General features: G+C 40.6%; 1 protein-coding gene across 1 annotated transcript; it reads left to right on the top strand.

Moving 5' to 3' along the window:
* Window positions 1–295: 295 nt before the first annotated feature.
* On the top strand, window positions 296–6,187 carry ZNF503 (zinc finger protein 503). Its single transcript, XM_073596782.1, has 2 exons — window positions 296–1,022; window positions 4,108–6,187. The coding sequence occupies exons 1-2, from the start codon at window positions 759–761 to the stop codon at window positions 5,491–5,493; spliced, it is 1,650 nt and encodes a 549-aa protein (XP_073452883.1). The 5' UTR covers window positions 296–758; the 3' UTR covers window positions 5,494–6,187.
* The last annotated feature ends 13,368 nt before the right edge of the window (window positions 6,188–19,555 follow it).

Raw genomic sequence — 19,555 nt, 5'->3', positions numbered from 1 at the left:
AAAGACACTGAAACGCATCGAAAAGCGCATGCAGAAAAGCAGCTGGAATGCATCTGGACTGCGTTTTTATGGTGTGAATAAAGAAAAAAAAAGCGCAGTTGTCTGCGTTTTCTCTGGTGTGAATGGCATCGTAGGTGCGACGCGTGTCGTTGTCCCTGGAAACGCAGGCAGAAACTGGCGTTTCCATGCGGCTCGGTGTGAACACAGCTTTGTGGAATAGCTGGGAAAGGATCAGCACTTTGCTCAGAAGGAGAATGGAAAAAACTTGCCAGAAATGAAGAGCAGCTGGGGACACCAACCAGAAAATGTACTCCGAGGCTGAGCTTTGAGCAGAGAGGCGAAACCACCTAGAAGAGGAGGAGGGGGAGAAGAGAGAGAAGAGAGAAGGGGGACGTCACATCCCCTTGACCCTCCAATCACCTCGGGGTCCCATTTGATTGGAAGGCGGCAAAGGCTTTAATCTCCGCTCTAATTCGGAGCCTTTTGAAGTGGCTGAGTGTGGCAGAACTGCGGCTGTGTGCGGAGAGAGCGGAGAGGAGAGCGGAGAGAAGACAGAGAGAGAGAGGAGTGGGCGCTGCTGGCTGCGAGCGGATGGGACGGATCTCTTCTCCTACACTGGATATCATATCAGGACACTGACACCCATCGGATCTAATACACACAGGATTATACACCGGGATCCTTACCGGGGACCTACCTTCACCTCCACCTGGGGTCCGTCTCCCCCATTGTACCCCACCAATGCCTGTCCGGGGGACATGATCAGCTCGCCAGTGGCTTCTGGAAGTCGTGAGAGTCCTACAACCCGGGAGATCGGAGACAGCTCGGGGACACCTACCGGAGGAACCCTCCGACAGTTCCATCACAAAGCCTTCACCCACCCCGTGCCACCCAGCGACCCCCTCCGTCAGGCCGGGCGACTGCCCATCAAAGTGCTCAAGATGCTGACAGCCCGGAGCGGACACATCCTGCACCCCGAATATCTGCAACCCCTACCTTCCACTCCGATCAGCCCCATCGAGGTAACTACACCCCAAAGTACATGACACCCCCAACCCTGAGAACCTACAACCCCTACCTTCCACTCCGATCAGCCCCATCGAGGTAACTACACCCCAAAGTACATGACACCCCCAACCCTGAGAACCTACAACCCCTACCTTCCACTCCGATCAGCCCCATCGAGGTAACTACACCCCAAAGTACATGACACCCCCAACCCTGAGAACCTACAACCCCTACCTTCCACTCCGATCAGCCCCATCGAGGTAACTACACCCCAAAGTACATGACACCCCCAACCCTGAGAACCTACAACCCCTACCTTCCACTCCGATCAGCCCCATCGAGGTAACTACAACCCCAAAGTACATGACACCCCCAACCCTGAGAACCTACAACCCCTACCTTCCACTCCGATCAGCCCCACCGAGGTAACTACAACCCCAAAGTACATGACACCCCCAACCCTGAGAACCTACAACCCCTACCTTCCACTCCGATCAGCCCCATCGAGGTAACTACAACCCCAAAGTACATGACACCCCCAACCCTGAGAACCTACAACCCCTACCTTCCACTCCGATCAGCCCCATCGAGGTAACAACACCCCCATCACTGGATGCACCCTTTCACCTCACCTAGATCTCTGTCCATCTGATCCCCAGAGTCCATGACACCTCCATCACTGGATGTCTCCCCCTCCACCACCATCGACTCTCCTAGATTTGTGTCCTCCCAATCCATGAACTTTCATTTGAGCCCCATAGTCCATAATACCCCCATCACTGCATGGTCCCCCCCCCCCCCCCATCATCTTTCCTATAGACTTGTGTCTATCTGATCCCCAGAGTCCATGATACCTCCATCACTGGATGTCTCCACCACCATCATCTCTCCTAGACTTGTGTCCTCCTAATCCATGAACTTTCATCTGAGCCCCTTAGTCCATAATACCCCCATCACTGGATGGCTCTTCCTTCTACCAACCCCCAATCATCTTTCCTAGACTTGTGTCCATCTGATCCCCCGAGTCCATAATACCCCTATGACTGGATGGCTCTTCCTTCACCTCTCCTAGACTCCTGTCCTCCTTATCTAATCCAATGTCCTAATCCCCCGTCTTTAATCTGAGCCCCATAGTTCATGACACCCGATCACTGGATGGTTCTTGTTTCCTCCTAACACATCTCCTAGATTCCTGTCCTCCGAATTACCGGCTTTTTATTCTGATCCCCAGAGCCTATGACACCCGATCTCTAAAGGACTCCTAACCCAATGTTCCCCTAATCCCCGGGATTTCATCTGATCCCCCATAGTCAATGACACCCCAATCTCTAGATGGCATAATCGCTGGTTTTAAATCCGATTCCCCTCGGTAATGACCCCCCGATTATTGGAGGTTCCTTTTACTCGCCATCTCTTCTCCTAGATGTATATTCCCCTAATCCCCAATCTTTAGGATGAACCCCATATCAGCACAGCTTCATTGCTAAAGACGCTCCGATTATTGAAGGCTCCTCTTTCCCCCATCACTTTCCGATGTGCTCCTCTCCCCCCATCCCCGATCCCTCCGGACTCAGCACATTGTGGGTGCTAATGACACTTCACACCCCGATCTCTGATCGCTCACACATCGCACTCTGGGGATCTGATCGTATTATCAGAAAACTAATACAATTCCCAGCTCTGGCATCCACTCATCCCTCAGCTTCCAACACACACCATTCTCCTCTATGTGGCCTCTGTGTATGGACTCCCTCCACACCAATCTATAATAGAGGATCTGTACAATAGAATATATGATCTATACAATATATAGAGTATCGGATCTATACAATGTATAGAAAATATATGATCTTTACACTATAGAAAATATATGATCTATACAATATATATAGAATCTATACAATATATAGAACATATATGATCTATACCATGTATAGAATCTATACAGTATATAGAATATAGGATCTATACACTGTATATAGAATATATGATTAATATAGTGTTTATAGAAATCAAGATCTATACAAGATAAATAGAATAGATCTATACACTATATATAGAATATATGTTTAATACAGTGTATATAAAATATATGGATCTGTACAATGTATATAGAATCTATACTATATATATATATATATATTATATATATATATATATATATATATATATATATATATATATATATAGAATATAGGATCTATACTCTCTCTCTATGATCTATATATATATAGAATATGGGATCTATACAATAAATATATATATATATATATATATATATATATATAAATATATAGAATAAAGATCCTTCACAATGTATATAGAATACATGATCTATACAATATATATGGGATTTATACCACCATATTGGAGCACAGGGAGCCCGATGAGGAGATCGCACGAGTATAGAGTATATTGCAGTGTATAGGGATGATAGGAAGAAATTAGGGATGTCTATGCTAAACAAAGTTTCCCGACTTCTCTGACCCCCCCCCCCCCATAGTAATGATGCGGGGAAAGTGAGGACAGACATCGCCCCCCAAATGACCCCGCCATCCCCATCCTTCTGTCTGCACACCTACATTCCTCAGCCATGAGCTCACCCTGTGACAGATGATCCCTACACTGACTACTACTGGAGCGCCCACTACACCCAATCAGTGACCCCGGGGTGGCTGGGACATTTACTATTCCCTCTGACTGTGTGTAGGGATCAGTGTGCGATCATTAGGACTTTATATTATTGTATCAACAAGTCTTTTGATCTGTAATCTCTCTATATTTACATATAGTTATTTTATCTTCCCAGAAATAAAATGTGTGAGAACATTTGTATAATACATAGATATTTATGTTCTGTTTATATTTATTGGTGTATATGCAAAACATTATATACACGTTCCTGCTTTTGTGCGTATATGGTATGTGTATATGTATGTGTATATATGTATGTATATATATATATATATATATATATATATAAAACCCACACACTTGTAGTTGTATATAAAAAACACCTGTATAGTCGTGGAATGTAGTGTGTCCTATAAATTGTGGTGGTGTGGCCCTATGTAACCCATGTGTGTTTCATTTCCCCAGCTCGATGCCAAGAAGAGCCCCCTCGCCCTGCTGGCCCAGACGTGCTCCCAGATCGGTAAGCCGGACCCGGCCCCTTCCAAGCTGTCCTCAGTGACCGGCTCCTCCAGCGGGTCTGATAAGGAGTCCAAGTCCGGTCCGCTGAAGCTGAGTGACATCGGGGCGGAGGACAAGTCGAGCTTCAAGCCGTACTCCAAGGCTCCGGACAAGAAGGAGTCCAGCTCGGCCGATAAATCTGGATTCCGCGTGCCCAGCGCCGCCTGCCCACCCTTCACCCCTCGGACTGGCAGCCCCAGCTCCCCCCGCACCCCGCCGCCATCTTCCGAGCCCAAATCCTCGGGGGAGTGCTCAGAGAAGAAGGACGCGGAGCAATGTACGAAGAGCGGCTCCTCTGATAGCGGATCGCACGGGAGGCGGAGCGTGGAGCTCCAGCAGAATCACCGGGAGGGGACCCCAGGCTGTAAGAGCCTTTCTGCTGCTCCTTCCCCCACTCCTGTCTCCTCTTCCTCCAGCTCCTCTGGCTCCATGTTGGGATCCGGTTTAGTGGCCCCTGTGTCCCCCTACAAACCAGGCCACACGGTCTTTCCTCTGCCCCCGGCTGGCATGTCCTACCCTGGCAGCCTGGCCGGAGCCTATGCCAGCTACCCTCCTCAGTTCCTGGCACATGGAGTCTCCTTGGACCCCACCAAGGGGAACTCTTTGGTGGGAGCCCAGTTGAGTAGCCTAGGCTGCCCCAGTAAGTCTTCTGCCTCCAGTCCCCTAACAGGGGCCTCTCCACCATCTGTGATGACTGCCAGCCTGTGTAGGGACCCCTACTGCCTCAGCTACCACTGCGCCTCCCAGTTGGGTGCCAGCGCCTCCTGTGCACATGACCTCAAATCTGGATACCCCCTGGTGTACCCTAGTCATGCCCTCCATGGGGTCTCACCACCTTCTCTTCCCGGGCACCCCCTCTATCCCTATGGTTTCATGCTTCCCAACGACCCCTTGCCCCATGTATGCAACTGGGTTTCAGCCACAGGCCCTTGTGACAAGCGCTTCTCCTCCTCCGAGGAACTGCTGGGCCACCTGCGGACACACACAGCCTTCCCAGGCTCCGCGGACAAACTGTTGCCTGGATACCCAAGCTCCTCGTCCCTGGCCGCAGCTGCCATGGCTTGCCATATGCACATGCCACCCACAGGGGCCTCCCACAGCCCTCTGACTCTGCGGAGCCCTCATCATCATCCCCTGGGACTCAGCAGCAGCCGCTACCATCCTTATTCCAAGAGCCCTCTACCTTCAGGGGGTGCCCCAGTGCCAATGCCAGCAGCCACAGGACACTACTACTCCCCCTATGCACTCTATGGGCAAAGACTTACAACAGCTTCTGCTCTAGGATACCAATGACTACCTTGGCCTTGGCCTTTCTGACTCCTACCAATGGAGACAAAAAAGACTTGATTGTTTTTTGTTTTTTTTTCTATTGAAAAAAAAAATAGATTTTGGTGTTCATTTGAGGACTGGATCCATGGACACTGTTATTTATTTATGTTAGCTCCAAGCAGACTCAAAAGTGCATTTCTGGACAGGTAAAGTGGAAACTCCCCTTGTAGAGTTATAAATAACAGGGACACAATAACGCTTTTTCTCTTTAATGTTACTTAAACGACAAAAAAGTAAAAAAAAAAAAAAAAAAAAAAAATGACTGCTTTTATTGTATTGTATCTTATTTAACGTCTGTTTGGGTACAAGCCCATCCCCCCTCCTCCAAAATCTTAAAAACAGTGCATGTTTGTTACTAAAACAACCAGCAGTTTGTCATAATTTCAAATTGCCGTTATTTTTAAGGTGTAAACGGTAAAAAAAGAGAGAAATTGGTATTTTTTGTATGTATTCTGGAAGAAAAAAAAAGATTTTATTGCAAAACTTCCTAATTTGCCTTATTTTGTTCTGGTCGAACTCCATTCATTTGTGCATAATATTCACCCCTTTAAAAAAGAATTGACAAGCTGTGTGCAAGCTTGCTCGGTCATTTTGCATCATGTATCCAACACACAATGTATTGCTTTTAAAATTAAAAGGAAACAGTATATTTAATTTACACACACGGTTTACTTTTTTATTACATTATTTTTTTTTTTAAATACCTAGCACGTTTAATTTTCTTACCTAAATGCCTAGTAATTTTCTTTTTCAATTCTAACCAACAAATACAATGTATCTTTCCACTTTCTAATTTGTTCACAGTGTTGTTGAAAAGCAAAAGAAAAAAAACGAATCGATTTTTTTTTTAAATGCGGAAAATATAATTATTAATGCAAGTTTTATTTATTATATATATATATATATATAGATATATATAGATATAGATATAGATATCTATATATCGATATATATATAGATATAGATATCTATATATCGATATCGTTATATAGATATAGATATCTATATATCGATATATATATAGATATAGATATCTATATATCGATATCGTTATATAGATATAGATATTATAGTAATTCGTTGCTTTTAAACAGGATTAAAATTAAATCTACTTAAACTGCAGGTTTTTGATCTAAAAGTTAATAATATCAATTGATTCTTTAGGGTCCAATATGGAAAGACATAAAACAGCCATAAATGAACATAAACCGAATTGTAAAACTCTAGGAATTAAAAATTACTAGATTTTATTTCTAAACCGAATATTTCTTGGTGTCACTACATTTATTTCTAAATTTCCACTCCAAAGGACAATGTTAATTATTAACATTATTATTATGATGATCTGTTTGATACATTTATCTGATTTGATCATTCAAGGTTGTCCAAATATTCGAAAGTATTTATACTCCCTTTTACGGTGGGCAAAAAATATAATAATTTGTAGGAAGCATTTCAATATTTTTGATCTGTGTTTATAGGCGATTGTCAGAAAATATTATTTGGTGGCTCTCTGTTAAATATTATTATAGATCAGCGCACAGGGATGGAATATAGCGTTATAAGGGAAATAACAAATGGTGCTAAGTGATCTGACAAGTCCAGGGTGGTAATTAAAGGGGGTTGGGGGGGATTTCTCCTATATGATCGGCATGTTCTCATGATGTTTGACAATTTAAATCTCTTAAAACAAACGCCTGAACTTTGTGCGATGCGATCTCCCTGAGCTGGGAAGTAGGAGCTTTCATTTCATTCACGCTGGCTATTGCGCTATGCACAGGCGTCGTGTGGCTTGCAGTCATATCCTTTCTGTGAAATGTGATGGAGTCTTTCCCTAAATGTCACACCGGGGCTCTGCCTGAGCTCTACCAACAATCAGCCCAGGGACTGGAGCTCCTAGGGTGGGGTGCAAATGAGGGGCCACCAAACCAACACTACTGTGTCACCATCAGCTGCTGCTACAGGGCGATCTCTCTATGACAACATCTTAAGTATGACACAGGCCTGACACCCATCTCATTCCTACACCAAGCAGGTGACCAAATACTTTCAGGGGATATAGGACTTGGAATAAAAAAACAAACAAACTAAAGAAAAAACGATTTACATATATGGGTGTTCCTTTTATTATACATTAATCCTTACCTTATACATGAGGGTTTTTTTTTTCGTTTTACTGTTTTTAAATCCATAAGCAAAGTTTGCCTGTAAATATATTTGTGCATAAATATTGCATGGTTGTTTTTTTGGATGCTGTAAAAAATAGCAGTTCCAGACTAGGAAGCACCACAGACAGTACCATTTCCCAAGGTGTGGCCAGGCACCTAAACCTGCAATATCTCTTTTCCCATTAATATAGTATATATATATATAGATATATATATAGATATATCTATATATATATCTATATATAGATATATATATATATCTATATATATATATATATATATATATATATATATATATATATATATAGATATAGATATATATCTATATCTATATATATATCTATATCTATATATATATATCTATATCTATAGATATGTGTAGATCTCTCTCTCTCTCTCTCTCTCTCTCTCTCTCTCTTTAGATATATAGATATGTGTATATATATCTATATATATATATATATATATATATAGATATATACACACATATCTATATATATATATATACACACACATATATAATATATACATACAGATACTTATTGGTGTATCTAAGATACATATACTGTATATTATATATTACACAGATACTTATGTGTTTATAGCTGTAAGATATTATATATATATATATATATATATATATATATATATATATATATATATATATATATATATATATATATATATATAAAATAAAAAATTACAAAATGACACTCTGATGTTACATATGAATCTATTCATACATATATAAGTATCTGTGCAATATGTGTAATATATAATATATATATCTTAGGCACATATTGGTATTTGAAACTATTCAGGTAGTATATAAATAGGTCTTTTTGGAAATTCCATTCTTTCCAAAACTATCATATACATGCATTGGCTAATCAGTTTAAACCTTCTTATGAGCTATTAATGGCAATTGTTACAAGCAATGATTACCTTGACCAAAATGCACCTCTTTTTTTTTTTTTTTTTTTTTTTAGAGTGGATGTGGTGAGAACGAAGTACACCGATAATAGTCCTCATTTATAATTAAAGGACGATTGAGTGTACTTGATGTGAAATCCCAAGATCAATAAAACTGTTGCAAATCATCTCACATCATCTGTTACAGGGTAGTGCAGAAAATATTCAGCACCGTTTAATATTTTTCCACCCTGAGATATAAGTGGAATCTTATTTGAATCTGGCTGATGTGTATTTTTTTTTCCTATTTAGATAAGTTGACAGTTCCGTCGGAGACCTTTATTTATTATTCAGCCTTTATAGTTCTAAAATGTACATCTATTTGTGCAGGAAGGATTTAAATATTAGTTTTGGGGATGCTGTAAAAGTAGAATAGATGTACCAGAGCTGACAGCATCAGCATTTTATGTGTATACCCCCCCCCCCAAAAAAAAAGTCCCAAAGTGTGGCTGAAATTGTATTAAAGTGCTATCTATCTATCTAAATATCTATCTAGATATATCAATATATATTTTTATCTAACTAGATTGAAAGATAGATAGATATCTTTAAGGTGATGATATTGAAGATGACATTGTATGCAAAACTATAAAAGTGCCCACCTTACCACTATCTATCTATCTATCTATCTATCTATCTATCTATCTATCTATCTATCTATCTATCTATCTATCTATCTATCTATCTATCTATCTATTTATCGATAGATTGATTGATATAGATATAGCTATGTTTAAGGTGGGCACCTTTATGTTTTGGTATATAATGTCATCTTCAAAGGGCCTGAAACTATACATTTTTATTCGCATACACAAATAATTAGTATATACTGTAATTTATATATAAATATATAAATAAAATATACACATATATGTACACTGTGTACATAATTATTTGTGTATATAAATGTATAGTTTCGGGTGCCTCTGAAAATGACTTTATGTACAAAGTTGTACTTTCCTTGTATCGGTTTATTAGTTAAAACGTATTCTGGGCTGTTATTAGCACTACTTACAACGACTGAATGCGACTTTTTAGGGTGAATGTAGTATAACGAAGTACACCAATGATGTTTTGTTAGTAAAGGACAATTGAGTGTACTTGATGTGAAATTCCAGTATCGATAAACTGTTGCAAATCATCTCCTATCATCTTCAACCACTACAGTTAAGAGCAAAAAAAATAAATAAAAAAAATTTAGCACCCTTTAATTTTATTTTTTTTTTACACCCACCTTGAGATATAAACGAATCCTGTTCCAATCTGTCTGATATGTATTTTTTTTTTCCATTTGGAGATGACTTAAAGATTAGCTGACAATTCTGTCACAAAGCTTCAGTGTCGAATAAAACCACAAATTAATGATAACAAAGAAATGAATGGGAGCCTACAGGAACCTGCAAGTGGAAATACTTGAAAGAGACTTAAATGGAATGCAATTACATACACGTTCCACTTTCCTTTTCATCAAGTGATTTGAATTAATTTTTATTTCAGCAATTGTACTTTTTTTTTTCTTCCACGATGCATTGGTTTGTCAAGAATAAAACGTCTTACAATGCCATTGCTGTCATGTTCCAAACTGCTTTACATTTCAGTAAGGAGAGAAAAACAAAGCTATTTGCAATGAATCACGAAGTCGAATAATTCGAGACTTCACACAAGGTGGTGAATCAGAAATCTTGGAGCAATTTGATCACGTCTCAGTTTTTTTTTTTTTTTTTTGATACTGGGAGATATTTCATTAGCCTAATATTTGTCATACTGCATTTAGGCGTGACGTTTTCTATTTTCGCCACTAGGGGTCTCCTCTGAACATAGGCTGTCTAGGTATGAAAGTTGCACCCAGCTCATGTAACATTTGGGCTGCACTTATTTACTGATAAATATTGTTACTTCTTAGTATAACACATCAGAACACAAAAGTATACAATTTTAAATTGCAGACATCCATCTAACAACAACAGATTGTGAAAAACAGCATCCAAAAAAATAAAATAAAATGTTAGCCATTTTTCAAAGAAGCCATGAGCTGCAATTTATTTACTTTTAGACTAATATTAGTAGGTGATATATTTTCTCACCCTCACCAGGTTTGTAGCCTTCATTTTTCTATGGTCGGAAACAATCTTTGATCTATAACAAGGAAAGTGTCTTGAGATAAATATATTTGGACAGATAAAGGGAGATGATGTGTGTGTTTCCAGAAACGACAGTCTTATCTGGCATGTAATTCCAAACTCCATGAACACTCATATAAATTGCCAGCAAAGAAAACAATTGTCTCTGGTAGTATGGGGTGATCTTATCAGGGATTGTGGGAGACAAATTCAGACTCCTGAAATTGTTACTTTTATCCGCATTGGGATCTTTTGTTTTACAAGAAGAATTCTTCACATCAGAAGGTACAGTGTAACACTTCAGAAATATTTTATCTATTTCATTTTATTTATTTATTTATTTTTTACAAAACTTCTCCCTTTGAGGACAAACAGAACTTGTCACAGTTGTCCTGTCATTTGAAAATGGGATAAGCAAGACATATGCCTAATGAAAAGACTGGACTGTGGCCATCAAAGGGGGGCAGATTTTTGGCAATTGGGGCTGTTGCGCACAGCAACCGACTCTGTACCATCTTTCATTGAAAGAAATCTTTTGCCATTGGCAATAACCTCACACATTTTTTTTTTTAACATTCAACCCCACAGAATTTATTTTTGAATTTGATGGCCTGTGATCTACAACAACAGAAGATAATGTGATACAAGAGGTCTAGAATTATTAATTTAATTGGAGAAAATAAGATAGTGAGACATTATTACTCTGATATTTATTACTGCTGATGTGCTTATATAATAATAAAAAAAGAAAAAGCTGCTGGTGGTTACAGTACTAACAGAATACTTTGCATGTAACAACCCAAGGCTCCATAGCATGAGCACCAGAGTTCTATATTTTCATTTTAGTAAGCGAAAGCTTATTGTTATAGTTGTGTTATAGTTTTGTTTAAAGGGAATCAGTACTTGGTATATTTTGGCTAACTGCGCATCCCCTGGTGTAAATAGTACAGCTTTGTAGATGGATGTACAGCTCAGTGCCAAAAAAAAAAAAAAAAAAAAACAGGCTCACCCTAAACCTATAACAAAAAAAACTTTAGTCTTAGAAGACTACACTGTTAATATTATTCATATTTTTATTATTAATTATATTTATTATTATAGAAATTGATCTACTAGTATTGGACTGTAGAATGAGATACCCTTACAATATGCAGCAGGAGGTGTTTGCAATGCTGTTTAGACCAGGGGTCTCAAACTGGCGGACCTCCAGCGGTTGTGGAACTACAAGTCCCATCATGCCTCTGCCTGTGGGAGTCATGCTAGTAACTGCCAGCCTTGCAATGCCTCATGGGACTTGTAGTTCCGCAACAGCTGGAGGGCCGCCAGTTTGAGACCACTGGTTTAGATGGTACTAAGGCCTTTTGATATCCAGACTGGTAGACCCTTGATATATGTATTGGTACACTAGAAGGTTGTGCAAAATCTTGTGCAGCTGTGCATGGTAGCCAATCAGCTTCTAACTTCAGCATGTTTAAGCTTTGGAAAAAAATAACTGTAAGTCGATTGATTTCTATACAGAGCTTCACCAGATTTTGCGCTCTCCAGTGTTAGTAAATCAACTTCCATGCATAGATACCCTTGTTCAAAGGGCAGTATTGGTCAGCCAACACACTATGATTTTATAGGTTGTCCCAGCCTAGGTTAGTAATATCTGTTGTAAATGATAAGAATAGAGTTTTCTTTAGACATTAGATGGCAGCTGGATGCGAATGCATTATGTGACCACCAGAAGATAGGGGACTTAGGCCCAGTTCACAATTGTTGTAGAAACACATAAGCCTTTTGTTGAAAAACACCTAATGCATTAAAAAAAATGCAATACTTTCAAATTCAACACAATACATAACATGTTTACATGCATTTTCCCAGTTTTTCAATTTTGGCCCCTAAAAACAAGGTCATGTGACTAGAAATTTACACTAATTAAAATGTGTACTGCGTTTTTAGTGTTTTTTCATTGACTATAAGGTAACGCTCATTTTTCCAAAAGTGCATGACGGATGCAGCAAGCGGATTATTTTAACAACGCACAGCATGGTTCTGGAAACCAACCCACTGACGTGAAGTGCTTCTTAGATTTAATGAAAATAATTTTCTTTGCACATTTGGGGCACTGTTAACATGCATTTTAGTGCAATTACAACACACCGATGAGAACAGGCCGTAAGGTCTAAAGTTTTTCATATACTGTATGTTACAATATAATTGTACAATCTCCTTTAGACTTGTGAATAGAATGGCTCTACATTTAGGGGTAGCAGCAGGGACAGCAGGCTGTTGAAGGTAAGCATGTGCAACTAAAGATATCTGCACTTTATGCTGGTTAGCACTTTACCCTATTCCCCCCTTTAAAGCGGTATAAAGTCTTTTTTTCCCCTAAAATAACAAACATATACTTACCTGTTCTGTGCAACCCCACAACTCCTCTTCTAGGGTCGCCCACCTGTGCTCTTGGCTCCTCCTCTGCCACCATAGGAAGCTCACTGCGAGGGCAGATAAGTGGGCTCATTCCCGAGCCAGGCTGTGTGCGTTCATAGACACACACAGTGAGGCTCGGTCCCGTCCCCTGCTTTTTGCTTAAATTATTTAATTGGCCAATGGCTCCCGCTGCTGCCTCTCTGTCTTGTGAATGCAGGGAGAGAGGAGAAAGCTGCTACAGATGGGCACAGTGCTGGATTAAGTGAGGACTCAAATATGTATATATGTTGGTGAGGGGGTGATATTGCTACTGGGATATTTTTTTTTACCTTAATGCAGGGAATGCAATAAGGTAAAAAAATGTCTTGCCTTTACAACCACCTTGAGCTTTAACCTAGTTCCTAAATTTAACCAATTCCCTAACCCCAAGGCTCACTCTGATCTCAAAATCATAAAGTCTCTGAATTTATCCTTTTTGCAGCTTCATCATGTGAGGATCCACAGTCTTTTGAGTTCAGTGCGTGTTCTTCAGGAACAAGGCAGCCAGGCAGGTTCGGAAACCTCTTCCAACTTCTCCAGGTTTCTCATGTTCTTGGACTGTCTTGCACCTGGCTCTCCATCCTCCACCTCCATAGTCATAAACAGAAGTGCTTGTGCATCCATTCCTATTTAGGCAAAAAACCTGCCAAGAAAACATGGTGGTATGGATGGATTGTACAAGCAAGGCTAGCGTTTAAGTACAACTCCACTGTAACCCCCCCCCCCCCCCCTCCACACACACACCTTTGTCTTTTTGGCTATTCCCCTGGCATTTTTTTTTTACCAAATAATTTTCTCCCAAAAACTGACACCTAAAACAAAAAATCTAGATTGTATAGAGACAATATTAAAGTTGAATTAATAATAACCAAATAATGAGACTCAAGTCTCGTTATCCAAATAATGAGTTTAAAGTATTACTAAACCCAGGACCCTGCATTCACTATATCTGGTCTCCCACATGACAGAACAGGGATATGCAATAGTTTAAATAAATACAAACTGCTAAATACCTTTTCTCATCACCAGTATATAGCAGTCTTGTGACTTCTATGAGGGTCCGGTCTAGCACTGGTTAAAGCTTGTAGGAGGTGTTTTTTTTCTACTCTGACTGTCCTATGAGGCTGCAGTACCCCTGACCCTCTGTCTGGACAGTGCTGATTGGCCCTGTACTGATCACATGCACACTCCCAAGAGAAAAAAAACTCTCTAGCATTACACACCATACTGAGCATGTGCAGAGAGCCTCCAAAGGCTCTGTCTTACTAGGAGATGGTATGGGGACAGTGGAAGAAGGGGAGAAAGGGAAGACAGGATCAAACTATCTTTTTACACAATGCGGAGGATTAACACCTTAGGTTCCACAGTGAGTATAGCCAACATGCTTTACATCTATGCAATCCCTTGGATCGATAGTTAGTGGCAACTCCCTCCAGGCCACGCCCCTAACATGTTTTGCTCCGCCCCTCTGAGCTTAATCACGGGGCTGCTTTACTGCATATACAGACCGATTTTACTGTTGTGGGTTTAGTAACACTTTAATGTCTCCCAAGTAATGCAGAAGTAAATGAAATACCTTTTTTAAATCAAGTATATTTAGGCAAAAGTATATTTTTTCCATACCCTACTAATCTCATGTAACGAAAAAAAACTAACTGGCTCTTTTAAACCCTTGAGGGCGTTTTATGGTATTTAATTTAAAGAACAAAATATATTAAAGCAGAAGGTACTTTCTGACCACATGTGAAAGAAAAGCAACGCGCATGAAACCTGATGCAGGAATCTCAGCTACAATTGAGCCTTCAACTAATTAATATGTGAAGCTTAAATAAATTATCATACATCAGCATCAAGCAGACAACTATAACATCTGACACACCAAATAGAGCTTGGTGTCAACAGCAGGGGGAGAATGGTGTTTGATTAGCTGATTGTACAGCATTAATGGGTAGAGATGCATGTACAGAGATGTATGAGATGTCACTCAGTAGCTACAGGTAGAAGGGATGTCATTAGACACAGAGTGTGGACAGCTGTTATGGAGAATGGTGCCGGGTAAATGATTATCTACAAAAATATGAACACTTAAACTCTGTTTTCGGAAAGTTTAAAGTGTAAGATTACCAATTGTCCCTGATTTCCTGGGACAGTGCCAGATTTTGAATATTAGTCCTTGGAAAAGTCTTTCAGTTTCAAAACCAGCCCATTGTATCTTTCTGCATGTTATTACTTTACTGGGGTGCATGCACATCCATTTAAATTTTAAACTTAATATAAGTTGGGCAATAGCATTTAAGCCTCTATTCACACTAATGCCCCGTACACACGGTCGGATTTTCCGATGGAAAATGTCCGATCGGAGCGTGTTGTCGGAAATTCCGACCGTGTGTGGGCTCCATCGGACATTTTCCATCGGATTTTCCGACACACAAAGTTGGAGAGCAGGAAATAAAATTTTCCGACAACAAAATCCGTTGTCGAAAATTCCGATCATGTGTACACAAATCCGACGGACAAAGTGCCACGCATGCTCAGAAAACATAAAGAGATGAAAGCTATTGGCCACTGCCACGTTTATAGTCCCGACGTACGTGTTTTACGTCACCGCGTTTAGAACGATCGGATTTTCCGACAACTTTGTGCGACCGTGTGTAGACAAAACAAGTTTGAGCCAACATCCGTCGGAAAAAATCCTAGGATTTTGTTGTCGGAATGTCCGAACAAAGTCCGACCGTGTGTACGCCCTATTAGTGTGAGCATAGCCAGGCGATTTAGAAGTTTTTTATAGCGTTTGTACATGTGTTTTTTATGACAATTCAATCAATTAGAATAAAAAAACACAGGCCCTTACCAGTGGCGGCTGCCCCATTAGGGGCTCAGCGGCGCTGCACCCCTAATCCATGCGCTCAGGGGCTCTGCATCCCTAATCCATGCGCTCAGCCCCTAATCTACATGCAGGGTGCCAGACGCATGGATTCCAATTTTATTTATTTATTTATTTTTAAAGCATGTGATTAGAGGCTCTAATTGGCTTCAAAAAAGGGTGGGCTTGGGGTGCAGAGCACTATGCCCTGAGCCCACCCAGTTGTGTGACAATAGCGAATTAATATTCGCTATTGTCTTCCTGATTCTCCTCCCAGCCAATCAGGAAGCGGGTCTAAAGACACGATTGGCCCAGAGGAGAAGCGACCGTATTGGCCGCTGAGGAGGAGACGCAGGGGGAAGCTGCCGAGGAGGGGACGCCGAGGAGGAGACACCGAGGAGGAGACGCAGGCCCGCGACCTAGATGGGGTAAGTGTGGGGTTTGCCGATCGACCAAACGATAGAGATTTTGTCTGATGGACCGACGGACCAACCAAACAGGGGGTGGAGGGATTTGACTGATGGACCAACCGACTGGGAAGGGGGTCGGCATGTGGTTTGTTTGCCCACCCCAAAAAAAAATGGAGCACCAGCCTCCACTGGCCCTTACATTACATAGTAGTTCATAGATCTAAAGGAGATTGTACAATCAGACTGTAATGTATGTGGTCAGCTTGAAGTGTTACTAAACCCAGGACCCTGCATTTACTATATCTGGTCTCCAACAGTACACAGAACACGGAAATGCAATTATTTTAGTAAATATAAACTGCTAAATACCTTTTCTCATCAGCAGTATGTAGCAGTCTTGTGACTTCTATCAGTGTCTGGTTAAAGCTTTTAGGAGGAGTTTTCATTCTCCTCTGACTGTCCTATGAGGCTGCAGGACACCTGACCCTCTGTCTGGACCGTGCTGATTGGCCCTGTGCTGATCACATGCACCCTTTCAAGAAACAAAAAAAAGTGACTTCAAGGCTCCGTACTATCAGGAGATGGATTGGGGACTGTGGAAGAAGGGGAGGGTCAGAGAAGACAGCATCAACAGCCTTTTTACACAATGCGCAGGGTTAACCCCTTAGGTTCCACAGTGAGTATAACAAGCATGCTTTGCTGCATATACAGACTGATTTTACTGTTGTCGGTTTAGTAACACTTTAAGAGGCCAAAAATGCAAGATTCTGCCCCAAAATGTGCTAATATTTCAATATATGAAAGCATTATATTTAGTACGTATATAATTAATAACATGACCCGATGACAAATAATTATGTGGTTTAAAATATTTGCAATGATAGTTACTCCCTGCTTCATCTTGTACGTCACTTGAAAAAAAAGTATACTCTACAGAACTGTACAGTCACCAAAACAGTCACCAAGATATGAAACTAGAAGCCTTCAAAAGGTCAGAAAATGTATACATAAAGAGACCCTGTCACCATCCAATCCAGTGTTTTAAATCTTCATACAGTGTTTTTCATTTCTCTGATTTTACATTTGAACTTGCTAGAAAATGTGACTTTTTTCAGGAAGAGTCAGTTCCTTATCACATCCTCTCCCTCCTAGCATGCCATAACCTCTTCTGGAATTGTCTAATTACTCTCTGTGCTGGCCCAGCGCCTCTGTCTCTTCCTTTGCCTTCCTTGAAAACCTTTCATGCAGCAGCCAGGAGAGGATTATAGAGGAATAATATAGAGGGTCACTTGAGTGACAGCTCTGAGTCTACTGGGCCTGCTCATATACCATCCAAAATGGCAGCACCCAGCTGCAATCTGAGGATCTTTGGATGTCTACACAAAGGCGAATTTTACAGGCAAATAACATGCAGAAAATTTGTTGATTGCACATATAAAATTATAGGAAAGTTTCTGGAGAAATAAATGTCCTGGTCTCTTTAGTACATCTATTATCATAAAATTTCTATTTGTGCCATAACTTACCTTTAGTGTTTCTGCCTGGCCATTGATGCTCCAGCTTCCCAAGATCCAGAGGGAATATGGGAACACCTCCTTGAACCCCATTAAATAGTGTTCTAGTGAGTGGGCACGCCAGCGGCAAGCATAGAAGATTTTTTCGCTTAGCTGTCCCAATAATTACTTTTCACAATAGGTATAATGTCAGAAACAATGAATTTCAGGGGCTTGCCCCCCTTTCTCAAGTCTCTTGAAAAGGGGGGCATGCCCCCGAAATGCGTTTTTACCATGGAAACCCACAACGCTCATCCAGGAAGTGCTCTGTGGACCAGCATGGCTGCCCACAGCCCTCAGCAAGTCTTGTGTGTCCAGCCGTCAATCACTGTGGGCACATTGAGTTCCCTTTTTCTGGTTTACTGGCACAGCAGTGCATGTGAAGGGAGCAACAATTGTAGGACTAACTACGGCTTTGGCCAGGCTACCTGTGTTGTGTTACACTATGTGATTTATTATTGCTCTGTGTCTTGAAGCTCTGTTCCCTTCTGTCTAACTGAATTCTCTCCCCCACTGTAATTCTGTATATTCCCCTCCCCTTGCTCTCTCTTATTCATTTGCTCAGTATACCACCATGCTGTAACATCTTTCTATGCGGCTTACACCAACATTTTTCTACCTATGAATATCCATCATTAAACGGAACATTTGAAAGGATTCATTGTCTGTCTCTACGCACAGTGAGTTTATTCATTGAGTTAAGCTGTCTGAATTGATGCAAGGGATAAATAGAACACCAGGTCGTGTAAGCCCTATATGAAGCTGGAGATAAAGTTTATGGCCTAGTTGAGTCAGAACAATCTGGGACCTTGTTTAAGATTGTTAGAGGCACTTGTAAGTATGTGAGTGTTACTTTTTCTGTTGCGTTTAAATAAAGAGATCTATTGCGATTCCCTTGTTCCCCTGTTTTCTACTTGTACTCTGTGGGACTTATCTGTTGACTTTTGGATTGGCAAAGCAGGCAGGGATGATAAAGATAAGCCTGCCATACGGTTTGCATCACACATTGGGTTGGGGTCTAGAACTCCCTTCCAAAACAGAAAATGGTGATGTAAATAGTGAATAAACACCTGTCACATGCAGTTTGTACCTTACAATTACCTTCAATGGGGCCAATAATGCACATTACCACCCCAAACAAAAGTACAGGCAAAGTATTTCTTTTTAGTCCTACTGTGAACTATGCACATACAGATCAATGGGTTTCACCCCCTTCCTGTGTTAAAGGAGACACATTTTGAAAGAAATACAGAAGGTGCCATTGCTGGCCTTTTCCTTTTTTTAAATTATAGTTTCTTGATTGTCTTGCTGCACCAATTGTTGAAGTATTTTGTGAGCCAATGGCAGAAGTTCTAATTTTGCTCTGACATCACAGGTGGATTGTTCTTTATCAGTAATTTAAAAAATGTTGAAAGCAGAGACAAACGGATAGCTAGAAAGAAATTTCACTACTGGCAGCCAGTACTGGGACAGGGTCATCCAG

Source organism: Aquarana catesbeiana, linkage group LG08 (genome assembly GCF_042186555.1).
Source record: "Aquarana catesbeiana isolate 2022-GZ linkage group LG08, ASM4218655v1, whole genome shotgun sequence".
Classification (NCBI taxonomy): domain Eukaryota; kingdom Metazoa; phylum Chordata; class Amphibia; order Anura; family Ranidae; genus Aquarana; species Aquarana catesbeiana.
Note: the sequence above shows the minus strand (reverse complement) of the source record. Positions and strands in the feature narration are given on the sequence as shown.

Bases quoted from the DNA above. Each gene is read 5' to 3' on its own strand.
- ZNF503 (XM_073596782.1), top strand. From the start codon at position 759: ATGATCAGCTCGCCAGTGGCTTCTGGAAGTCGTGAGAGTCCTACAACC. The intron at 1,023-4,107 runs GTAACTACACCC...TCATTTCCCCAG, and splicing joins CTCCGATCAGCCCCATCGAG to CTCGATGCCAAGAAGAGCCC.